General features: G+C 40.5%; 1 protein-coding gene across 1 annotated transcript in view; it reads right to left on the bottom strand.

Moving 5' to 3' along the window:
- Positions 1–12,503, bottom strand: part of dync2h1 (dynein cytoplasmic 2 heavy chain 1) — a gene marked incomplete at its 5' end in the record, with an annotated part of 340,281 nt that overhangs the window by 166,386 nt on the left and 161,392 nt on the right. The window contains 3 exons of the mRNA XM_084336726.1: positions 6,013–6,142; positions 6,631–6,838; positions 7,917–8,049. Of these exons, the coding sequence (XP_084192852.1) occupies positions 6,013–6,142; positions 6,631–6,838; positions 7,917–8,049 (471 nt within the window). The remainder of the gene's footprint in view (positions 1–6,012; positions 6,143–6,630; positions 6,839–7,916; positions 8,050–12,503) is intronic.

Below are 12,503 nucleotides of genomic sequence, written 5' to 3' on the forward strand. Positions count from 1 at the left end.
TAAAGTAGGGCTGACAAAGTTAGCGTGTTAATAACGTGTTATCACTCATTTATTGTACACATAACGCACTTAAAAATAAATAAATACAAATAAAAAAAACGTTACATTTTTTTAAATTAATTGTAAAAATTCTGTCATACCAGTTCATATATGAAGAAAAGGTTATGTAATTTTGGTTGACACACTTCTTCAGACAAACATTTCTGAGAACATTTTAATTACTGACATGCATTTCTTCTATGTATGCGTCTGTCCCCCAATATGACCAGACAATGAAAATAACCTCTCACATGGTACTGTCTGAGAGAGAGACCTTCACATGGTACTGTGTGAGAGGGGGAGAGAGAGAACTTCAGTTTTACTGTACAAAAGTATATTAGTCTGTAAAAGGTTGGCAAGAGATTAACATTGGACTCTATTCAGTTGGATTTGTGACGCTGTTTTGATTCCACATAGTAGAAGGGGATGTTTTTGTGACCCTTTATTTTTCCCCATGTGAGGTTGCACACAATTACATTGTGTGGTTTGCTTTAGAAGTATGAGGAATCCAGGGAATGATCTTTGAGTAATGGAACATTTTGTACAATGTGTCTGTTGCAGTGAGGTCCATCATTTGGTTTTAATGCTTAAAGAAAGAGTGGCTGTTTTAGTGAATCTTTATAAGAGTAAAGTTGGACACTACATTGTGTGAGTACCGTACTCATATTACTGAGTAATGTTACATTTAGCATACATTTTTCTTCTGGACAATATTTTTGTTATTTTATTTTATTTTTTAATAAACATATATTTGCATAAAGCAAGCATATATGTCCACTCCCATGTTGATAAGAGTAAATTAACCCTTCAAGGTAAACTTTGAAAAGACAAAAATGTGTGATTAATATGCATGGACAATCATGTGATTAATCACAATTAAATATAAAAAAATAAGAATGTGTCCTTAGTCAACTAGCCTGATTAAAAGTAGTGTTATCTTAGTCAACTAGCCTGATTAAAAATTATGTTTTCTTAGTCAACTAAGAACGTGTTCTTAGTAGGAATGTTCGATATTGGCTTTCTTACCGATATCCGATATACCGATATTGTCCAACTCTAAATTTCTGATACCGATATTTATTTATTTATTTATCCTTTATTTATCCAGGAATGTCCCATTGAGATACAAGATCTCTTCTTCCAGGGAGTCCTGACCAACACGGCACACAACAAGTTTCAACATAAAACAGGGCATTAAACAAAAAAACATACAATTCAAATATAAATACAGAAGGCCATTTGTGCAGTGGCAAGCAGCATAATCACATCAACAATAGCATCAGGTAAAACAGTTACATGTTTCATAAAGGGCCAATCGTAGCATACCTTTAAAAGCATTCACAGTAGGAAGTGCCTGTAGACAAAGTTTTACTTGCAACGTATTCCATAAAAAGGGATATCAACCGATACCGAATTTAATAATTTCAGGTAATTAACATTACATATCTGTTGTCGTGGAATTCACACAACATTATGCATACTTTTCACAATAGCTAAAATAAGAATTTGTTCTTAATTGCTTGCCTGGGTAAATAAAGGTTAAATAAATGTTTAAAAAAAAAAAATTAATAAAAAAATCTTTTTTTGAAAACAGATACCGATCATTTCCAATATTACATTTGAATGCCAATATCGGCCGATGATATTGGTAGGCCGATAATATCGGACATCCCTAGTTCTTAGCCAACTAGTCTGATTAAAAACAATGTTTTCTTAGTCAACTAGTCTGGTTAAATAAGAATGTGTTATTAGTTAAATAGCCTGGATAAGAATGTGTTCTTCTTAGTCAACTAGTCTGGTTAAATAAGAATGTGTTATTAGTTAACTAGCCTGGATAAGAATGTGTTCTTCTTAGTCAACTAGTCTGGTTAAATAAGAATGTGTTATTAGTTAACTAGCCTGGATAAGAATTAGAGTTGTTCCGATACCGATACCAGTATCGGAAAAGCCGCCGATACTGCCTAAAATGCTGGTATCGGTATCGGCGAGTACCCTCTAATGCTGCGCTCCGATACCATATGACGTAATTTATCAACAACACTGCGGTCTGTTGAGTAAGCATTATAAAACAAACGTGTGCTTAATCGATTAAAGTGTCAATGCCATTTGTCATTTTAACAGCAGATACTTTCTTAAATGTCATCGTCCCGACAGAGCGGTGTTGACGGGGAGCTCATGGGTTCGCTTGGTGGCTGGTGTTATTAGCATTGAACAGCTAACCGAAAGCTAGCTTTAACATTACCTTGGCTAAAGTTGGGGCTATTCATAATCCAGCAATAATGGCTGCAGACCTGCAAGCAAAGTACAGCAAGTTGGCAAAGGAGTATTCGTTAAATCACAATGTCACCAGTAACGTTACAGTCTTTTCATATACCGGCAGCTCATGCTATGCTAACCTAGCTCGCGTTGACGTTGTCATTGAGACCACCTCGCTCGCGTACACAATTAATGACATGTTGCGGACAGCCATATTGGTGACAATGTTTAGCTTTTAGTGCCAAATGATAAGAGTCTGAGGCGGAGTCTCAAAAGAGAATGTTGAATATTTATTGTGCAAAAATCACAACAGATCCGACTGCTACTGAAACGGAGCCTTGTAGACAGACTGAGTAGGGTATATCTGCAGAGCCAGTGGGTAGCGAGTGCAGCAACGTATAATGTCCGTGTGGATCATTGGAGTAGGGTATATCTGCAGTGCTGAAGCCCCATACTAATTGATTAATGATACTAATACAAATCTATACAATCACCTGTTGTTGAATAAATACCATTACTTTCTAGTTATTACTAAAAAACAGTATATATAAAACAGTATTTGTTAAAAAAAATAAAAAAACGTATAATTTATATAATATCTTTTTATTTATTTATTTATTTTTATGTATGCACTGGTATCGGATAAGTATCGGTATCGGCCGATACCCAAAGCTTAGGTATCGGAATCGGATCGGAAAGGAAAAAATGGTATCGGAACATCTCTAATAAGAATGTGTTCTTCTTAGTCAACTAGCCTGGTTAAATAAGAATGTGTTCTTAGTCAACTAGCCTTACGGAAAATTTACAAAGAAATTTCTTATTAACTCCACATGTTCTCTGGCCAATTCTGGCATTCACAAACAGTTTCTTATCTGGGATTCATTCTTAGCTAAGAATAGGATTTATGAATATGGAAAGGCAGTCGTAGATAGGCCAGATTGGTGTGCGCCCATGTTCTTACGGGCTTCATTTGGGAGAAATCATTGGTGATTGTGTTCACATCAATTCTACTGACATCCTCGGATTTAAATAATTATAATAATAATAATAAATATGATAATATTTTGTATCATTAATAATTACATTTTACATGGTTCAACAAGGCATCGTGATGTCCTAAAATAAATAAAAGCACTACACAAACACTGCAAATGGCAGTGAATAAATAAATAAATCAATTGTGCAGATATAACTATAGTGGAATAGAATGGACACATCTACATTCTGCTCTCAGCACATCCCATTCCTTAGCTATATATTTGCCATTTTGTATTAATAGCCCATATACTGCTGGATGTGTTTGGACGCAGCAGCTGACACACCTCAGACAACTCTGAGCCTGCTGTTCCTCCTCCAGTGGCCAGCATCTCTCTCCTGTGTTTTGTGATTCTTTTTTTGGATTTCTGATTTCACATCAGCCCATTTCCTTTTGCACTTCAGCCGCTGTGCGCCCCTCTCCTGACACCACGTTAACCTCACCTGGCCTTGTACCCGTATTGACACTACTAAATAAGATGTCACGCTAAGATGTCGAGCGGGGTGACAGAAGAGAGATCGTTAGAATAATGAATCTAATGCTTTTCAAGGACAGAAAGAACTGTTTTCCATTATGGAATAAACAAAGTTTTTCCAAGAAAGGTACCACGTTTGCCAGTGTTGTTTCTTCCGACTACGGATGTACTAACAGGGTTGATACAGTGTAGGGCTGTCCCCGACTAAGGATTTGAATAGTCGACTTTGATTGGCCGAAATTAGCCAATAGTCGACTATTAGTTGACTATGAAAAAAAAAAAAAAATAAAAAAAAATATATATATATATTAAAAAAGAATTAAATATATATATTTTTTTATCATTCCATTTGGGCTGTAGGGGTGCTTAATGTCTGAAGGAGTTGACGGAAGGCTTCTTGTCCTCTGCAAAAGCATGCAATTGGTCCACTGATGGATACATCTTGATATTTGTCTAGTCTAGTGTGTTCATTAATCCTCTTTCAGTGCCTCTGTGCCTGTTTTCTTAGGCAGTTAGCCTCTGGTATGCGTGCCATTAGCGTTAGCCACGCTTCTAGGCCTCCTTTCTTTTGGAAAGAATGATAAAAAAAAAAAATATATATATAAATATTTATTTTTTATTTATATATCCAAGTAAAACAAATACAACGCAGATGGGGAGAGTCACGAAGGCGATGACGAGATGAGATGGGCTGATTACCATAGGATCCAACAATACTATATATCTGTACATATCCCTTACCTACGCTGCTGGCCAATATGACTTCACCTGATTAGCACAATTACCCAGTAGTATAAATGTATGTATTTTATACCCAGTGTATATTACTATTGCACTTTACGGTTACATTTGCACTCTGGTTGGATGCTTATTTATTTACTTATATTTATTGTACTGTATAATGAGTGACTGACAATACATTTTAATCTAATAAAATGTTGATCAGTCGCAAATTGCTTTTGCGTTGCCTGCAGGCTTTGTGTGCACATGGTCAGGGGCGGACCTTCCTACAGGCGATATAGGCGGTCGCCTAGAGCAGTGGTTCCCAAAGTCGGGGTCGCGACCCAAAGGTGGGCCGCGAGCAGCCACGGGTGGGCCGCGAGATGATTTAAAAAAAATAAAAAAATAATAAAAAAAAATAAAAAAATATATTTTTTTTATTTTTTATTTTTTTATTTAAATTTTTTTTGTCAGGCCACTGAACTTAGAAGCAGGCCAGGACAGTGTTTCTAGTTGTATTCTAAAATTCTATTCTATTGTATTCTAAAATGTGACTATATGGTTTTATATTAACTTAATAAATAAACAAAAACGAAAAATCTACTTATTTCAACGAACATTTCAAACTAAATAACAGATTATGCACATAAAACGCTGAAAACAACCGAAGAAACAATAGTATTTTAATGAGGCTATTATTATTATCATTATTATTTTGCAACAAGTTAGCCCTCTCATAAATAGCACATATAAATGAATAACTAACTTGAACTAACTTAATAGGATTGAAGTGATATTTGGCTTAAAAAATCGGTCGTCTGGCAAAAAAAAAAAAAAAAAAAAAAACAGACGATGTGCATTGGGCCGCGGCTCTCTGACGCCTTATTTTCTGGGCCCCGGCCTGAAAAGTCTGGGAACCCCTGGCCTAGAGCGCCACCCAGAGGGGGGCGCCATTCATTTTTCATTTTTTTTTCTCTGTGCAGTTTTGGCGCCCCCTCTATATCTGCAACCATTATTTTTACATAAAATTCTAACATAAGGGAAAATGAGCCAAAAATCTAAAACGGTCGGTCGGTCTGAGCCTCAGCTTTAGGTGTTCACAGTCAGAACATGCTAGAGCGCTGTGCATTGATGGGTATCGGTCAAGTGTTTATAGAATTGAGCGTTGAGGAAAGACAGACTAACGTTAGAGAACTATGAAGAGGCAAAAGCCATACAAAAAAAAAATTACATGCTCTTATAAGTAGATGGCGGGCGTTTATGTATGCGAGAACACGTGTTCAATTTAAGAATGAGTGGCATTCTTCATTCATGTTTAAGATAAAAAAACGTCATGCGCTCAGGAATCCGCAGAGGATCTTTCCTAAGTCTGTTCTTACGAAGTTCTCAACAACATATTTAAGAAAACACTTGTTAGTGAATGAGGTCCAATGTGGTATTAGCCATCTAGCCTGGATAAATAAAAGGTAATAATAGTTTTGGTTACTTGTTTGAGGACCCAGTCCAGCGCGCGGTGGAAGTAGTCTCCTAACCAGTTGTCAAGGTTACCACGACACTCCTCCGGCTGACGCTGTAACCACGACTTCAGAAGAGCACCCACATCTGTGTCCTCATCACTGGAGAGGGAGAGAGGGGGAGAGAGAGAGAGAGAGAGAGAGAGGGCAGGGAGGGAGAGAGAGAGAGAGAGGGCAGGAGAGAGAGAGAGAGAGAGAGAGAGAGAGAGAGAGAGAGAGAGAGAGAGAGAGAGAGAGAGAGAGAGAGAGAGAGAGAGAGAGAGAGAGAGAGAGAGAGAGAGACAGAAAGGGAAAGAGAGGAAAGGACAGGGATAAGAGAAAAAAATAAGACAAAGAAAGATGAGACAGAGAATCAATTTAAAATAGAATTTTAAAGATCTCTCGCATCCACACACACACACACACACACACACACACACACACACACACACACACACACACACACACACACACACACACACACACACACACACACACACACACACACACACACACACACACACACACACACACACACACACACACACACACACACACACACACACACACACACAATCAGCCCCCTCCTCTCCCTCTCTGGCCATGCCCACCTGAGGAAGATCATGCCCATGCGTGAGATGGTGGCCGGTGAAGCACAACTGAGGTCGTGAGTCTCAAACAGGAAGTTGACGTTGGGACCAAACTGGATGCGTTCCCCACTGGGCATGGTCAGCAGACGGTTGTCATCCAGAACAGAGTTCAGACTCTCAATCCACTCTGGGTCGATGTCCCCGTCACACACGATCCACGAGCTCACCTCTGGTAAACACACACACACATACACACATTCATGTGTGTCAGGATCAGTAATTAGTTATACTGATGTGGAATCAAAAGTTAGCCGTACTTATGTGGGACCAGCAGTTACAGTAGTTATACTGATGTGGGATCAGCAGTTAGTTGTACTGATGTGGGATCAGCAGCTAGTTATACTGATGTGGGATCAGCAGTTAGTTGTACTGATGTGGGATCAGCAGCTAGTTATACTGATGTGGGATCAGCAGCTGGTTGTACTGATGTGGGATCAGCAGTTGGTTGTACTGATGTGGGATCAGCAGCTAGTTGTACTGATGTGGGATCAGCAGTTAGTTGTACTGATGTGGGATCAGCAGCTAGTTGTACTGATGTGGGATCAGAGGTTAGTTGTACTGGTGTGGGATCAGCAGTTAGTTGTACTGATGTGGGATCAGCAGTTAGTTGTACTGATGTGGGATCAGCAGTTAGTTGTACTGGTGTGGGATCAGCAGCTAGTTGTACTGATGTGGGATCAGCAGTTAGTTGTACTGATGTGGGATCAGCAGTTAGTTGTACTGATGTGGGATCAGCAGTTAGTTGTACTGATGTGGGATCAGCAGCTAGTTGTACTGGTGTGGGATCAGCAGTTAGTTGTACTGATGTGGGATCAGCAGCTAGCTGTACTGGTGTGGGATCAGAGGTTAGTTGTACTGGTGTGGGATCAGCAGTTAGTTGTACTGATGTGGGATCAGCAGTTAGTTATACTGATGTGGGATCAGCAGCTAGTTGTACTGGTGTGGGATCAGAGGTTAGTTGTACTGGTGTGGGATCAGCAGCTAGTTGTACTGGTGTGGGATCAGCAGCTAGTTGTACTGATGTGGGATCAGCAGCTAGTTGTACTGATGTGGGATCAGCAGTTAGTTGTACTGGTGTGGGATCAGCAGCTAGTTGTACTGGTGTGGGATCAGAGGTTAGTTGTACTGGTGTGGGATCAGCAGCTAGTTGTACTGGTGTGGGATCAGCAGTTAGTTGTACTGGTGTGGGATCAGCAGTTAGTTGTACTGGTGTGGGATCAGCAGTTAGTTGTACTGGTGTGTCTCACCCTGTGGCTCTCGGACCACCTGTCTGGCGCTGTGCGTCAGGACTCCGTCGGCCCACTCTCTGGTGTCCATGTCCATGTGTCCTAACAGCTGCTGCCGGGGCATCGACTTGGGGTTCATGGTGTACTGCTTTACCTGGAGGACAAACATATTACTTCTTCACCTTTACAGTTTAACAGCGGGTTAAAACAGTTTAACAGCAGTTTAAAATGGGTTCAAACAGTTTAACAGCAGGTTAAAACAGTTTAACAGCATTGTAGAACAGGATAAAACAGTTTAAAATGGGTTAAGGGCTGTCGTGGAAATATATTATCATGTTCTTATTAGTGCTGTCAAACGATTAAAATATTTAACTCGATTAATCGCATGATTGTCCATAGTTAACTCGCGATTAATCGCAAATTAATCGCATTTTTTTTTTTTTTACCTTAAACGGATCTTTTTCAAGTTCCAAGTTTTAATACTCTTATCAACATGCGAGTCAACAAATGCTTGCTTTATGCAGCCATTTAACACAAAAGGATGACCCTCATGTAGGGCTGGGCGATATAACGATAACGATAAATATCGCGATATATTTTAATAATCGATATCGAATATCAAAATTAAAAAGAAATTGAAAAATCGTTTTTTTTTTTTTTTTTTTTATCTGCAACAGGGCAGTTTTAAAACCAGAGACAGTGGACAGACTTGTCTTTCTTGCCTGCAACTTAAAGTAATGGCTTTGCTTGTCCAAATGACAATACTGACCAAATTCAGATTTATTTTTCTCTTGTCCATTTATTTTGTTTGCTTTCTAATTTAAAATACATTTTGAAACCGTCTGTACACAGTAGGCTATGTGTGCTAGCAGAACTAGACTCCAGTCACGAGTCACAGTGCACATGTGCGGTGGTTTGTCCACCAAAAAAGCGCCAAAAGATCGAAAATAAACTAGCAGAGTCAGAACTGTTCAACTCCTCTGGAGCCACAGCCAGCAGAGAAGCCGGTTTACTTTAGCTTTTAAACCAGCTGCAGCCTGAGAACTGGAGTGTGAGGGGATGTAACACTAAAGATGGCGGAAATGACAAAGAATTGCTGCAAAATAAACATACATCTGTTGTTAAAAAAATAAAAAAAAAAAAAAAAAAAAAATGTTATACTTATAACAATTGTTACATTCACACACACAAGGGCTGATTAATCACACCCCCCCCTCTCTTCCTCACACACACACTCTCCCAGCTCTCTTTCTCTCTTGCCCCTTCCTCATCTCTCTCACCCCCCTCTCTCTCTATATCTCATACACACACACACACACACACACACACACACACACACACACTTCAGAAACAAACATAGTATCAATGAGAGCATCAATAATACACCTGAGTGAAGTCTAGTAAAAAAAAAAAAAAAAAAAAAAAATTAGTTAATCTTGAGTTAAAAAAATTAGTGGCATTAATAGAATCGGGAGTTAACACGTTAATATCGCGATAACTTTGACAGCCTTAGTTCTTATATATCTGTGTGGAGATATCATGTTATGCAGCTTGAGTTTCAATATGACCAGATTGACTGGTTAATGTGTGTATGTCTCTTTAAGATCACTCTGACATCGGGCGGCTACGTGGCGTAGTGGGCAAGGCGCTCGCCACGAAATCTGGAGACGCTGGGCTCGCCTGTTCGAGCCCAGCGCTCCACATTTGCTTTCAGTTTAGCTGGTCGTCCGTACTAATACACATTGGCCGTATTAGGGGGTGGGAAACTGATGGGTGGGGATTGGGCGGCGTGAATATTAAAGGCAACCAACTTGTGTTCGGCTTTTCTCTGATTGGCCGCGACCCCCCGCCCCCACGCGCAGCCAAGCGGCAGCCCCTCCCACGTCCCAAATGAAATCCAAGGAGCAAGCGGCAGCGCGGGCAACCAACTTGTGTACCACTACCAACCAACTTAAGCTGCTGTACCAACCAACTTGTGTTCAGCTGCGGTAGCAGTGGAGCGCTGCTGACTGATTATTATGTTTCGCGTTTTTAACAACCAACTACCAGATTCACTCGTCACTGTACATCACCTCTGAAGTATAAACAAAGCCCATACAGTTATGAAATGCGCTGAACTAGAAAGCGGAACGTTATTATGTTTCGCGTTTTTAACAACCAACTACCAGATTCACTCGTCACTGTACATCACCTCTGAAGTATAAACAAAGCCCATACAGTTATGAAATGCGCTGAACTAGAAAGCGTAACGTTATTATGTTTCGCGTTTTTAACAACCAACTACCAGATTCACTCGTCACTGTACATCACTTCAGCTTCAGCAGCAGCAGCGGCGGTGCTCCGTTGAAGCCCTTCAATGACAGCGCTCTCATATTTTGCGAATGCATAAACTATATCTTAAATTATGGCTATGTGTCTAATATGGCTGTCGCTTATCAATGACTTCGCGACAGCCATATTAAACACTCACTGTACATCAGTGTGGAACTGTACGCTGTAACGTTATATGTTATTTCGCCCGTGGAGGCTGCTGAAGCGCCAGCGGGGCGACGCGGTGGTTTTTCCCCGGTTTCCGTGCGCCGCCCGCGGCTTGATCCAGCTTCAGCAGCAGCAGCGGCGGTGCTCTGTTGTAGGAAGCCCTTCAATGACAGCGCTCTCATATTTTGCGAATGCATAAACTGTATCTTAAATTATGGCTATGTGTCTAATATGGCTGTCGCTTATCAATGACTTCGCGACAGCCATATTAGACACATCGCCATAATTTAAGATATAGTTTATGCATTCGCAAATATGAGAGCTCTGTCATTGAAGTGGGTGGTGGCAGCATTACTAACAGTAGCGATTTTTATTGTTTTGTCATGACCAAACATAATCCCAACATAGATAGGAGGTGTACTGTATGTCAAATGTCGGTCATGTGGTGGAAGAGTTTAGTACAGTCACACAACAGAACACCAGTGTTTCTAGTAGATATGTTTATTAATATAAATAAACACCTCTGTCTGAACTGGTTCGACCAGCGCGCGACCAGCGCGTTGGTTCGACCAGCGCTTCTGCCGCGTCTCTCAGCGGAAAAGGGCGTGTGCTAGGGCGGTCACGTGGCCAATCAGAGAAACGCTGAACGAAAAGCTGAACACAAGTTGGTTGCCTTTAATATTCACACGATCGGGCGTTGTGGACAGCGACTCCTACAGGTCGGTTGGTGCGCCTGCGCAGTAGAATCAGGAAGTGTCGGGGGCAGCGTGAGCCTCCCACGCGTTACTCCTCGCCACTGAGAGATCGAGCTGCGCAGGTGAAAAGATGCGACTGCTGTTACCTCAAGTACCGGAGGGGACTCGTGCTATGTATGACTTAGTCCACATTGCAGCCGGCTTGTGGGAGGCAAGAAACAGCGTTCGTGACAGGGGAGGGTTGAATTGGATGCTACGAAATTGGGATGGGAGAAAATATAGAAAATGGGATAAAAAAAAGTGGATAAAAAAAAAAGATCACTCTGACATCCTACCAGTCATAACAAAGTTGTTGTTTGCTCCCAGTTACTGAGAACCATTTTGCTTACCTTCATCATCATATCTGATATATTATGTTATGTCTGACAACTGTGTATTTGGCATACGTGTGAACAGCGATCTGGGTCAGTCTTCGGCCAGATGCTAGTGGGTTAACATATATTGTCTCTGGCTGTTGACTGTCCTTTCATACGTGGCCACGGTGAAATAACCTTTCTTCTTATTGTAAATAAACTTTTCTATTATTAATAATTACTCAGAATGATTTGTAAACGGCTCATCGTTTAGTCCTTTAATATTTCCCATTTCTCAATGCATCTGACAATTTGTTGGTATAAGAAAACAGGTTGAGACGAAAAGACAGTGTTCCTGAAAAAACTAACATTGCAGCTCTGTTCTGGGCGGTTTGCAAAAAATGCAAAAAATTAAGGCCTTAAAAAATATTAAATTTAATTTGCACAGGTATTAAATTTCTTGGGGGGGCATTTATATTAATATTATAAATAAATGTATGAAATGTAAGAGCTTGTATGGAACACATACCAATTTAGTGCAGCTGCCAGTTGACAACTAGCACGGCTGAATGTTTACATTCCAATGTAAGATAGCGAGTGTGGGACCAGAACAGTGCAGGGCAGGAGAAAGGTCGACAAATTTGCACCAAGACAAAATGGCCGCAGAGCCACGGGGAGATTAGAACCAGGAAGTGACACGTCAGCTAAAATCCTCTGGGCTGAGTTTGCCACCATCTAGGGGGGGACAGTGGGATAATGCAGGCACATTTTTGAAGATCGGTCTGTACTACCATCTAGTGGCGGAGTGGGAGTGATTCAAGTTAGAGAATCTAGTGAGCACAAAGAGAGATGGTGCAGTTATTTGAATGGGTTAGTTATAGAATAAAGAGGGAGTTGGAATTCTAGGGGGGCTTTCTCACACCTAATAAATAGGCAGAGTCTTGAAGACACGTCACCACACTGTTTCTTCCTGTTTTTGTTTTCCATGTAATAGCTGTTCCAATAGATAGTTATTTTTGATAAACTCCCGTTTTGTTCTGTGTCCACCACGTTGCATTCAAGGCCTACACGAGCCATACTTT

Source organism: Notolepis coatsorum (genome assembly GCF_963971535.1).
Source record: "Notolepis coatsorum genome assembly, chromosome: 1".
In the NCBI taxonomy this organism is placed as follows: Eukaryota; Metazoa; Chordata; class Actinopteri; order Aulopiformes; family Paralepididae; genus Notolepis; species Notolepis coatsorum.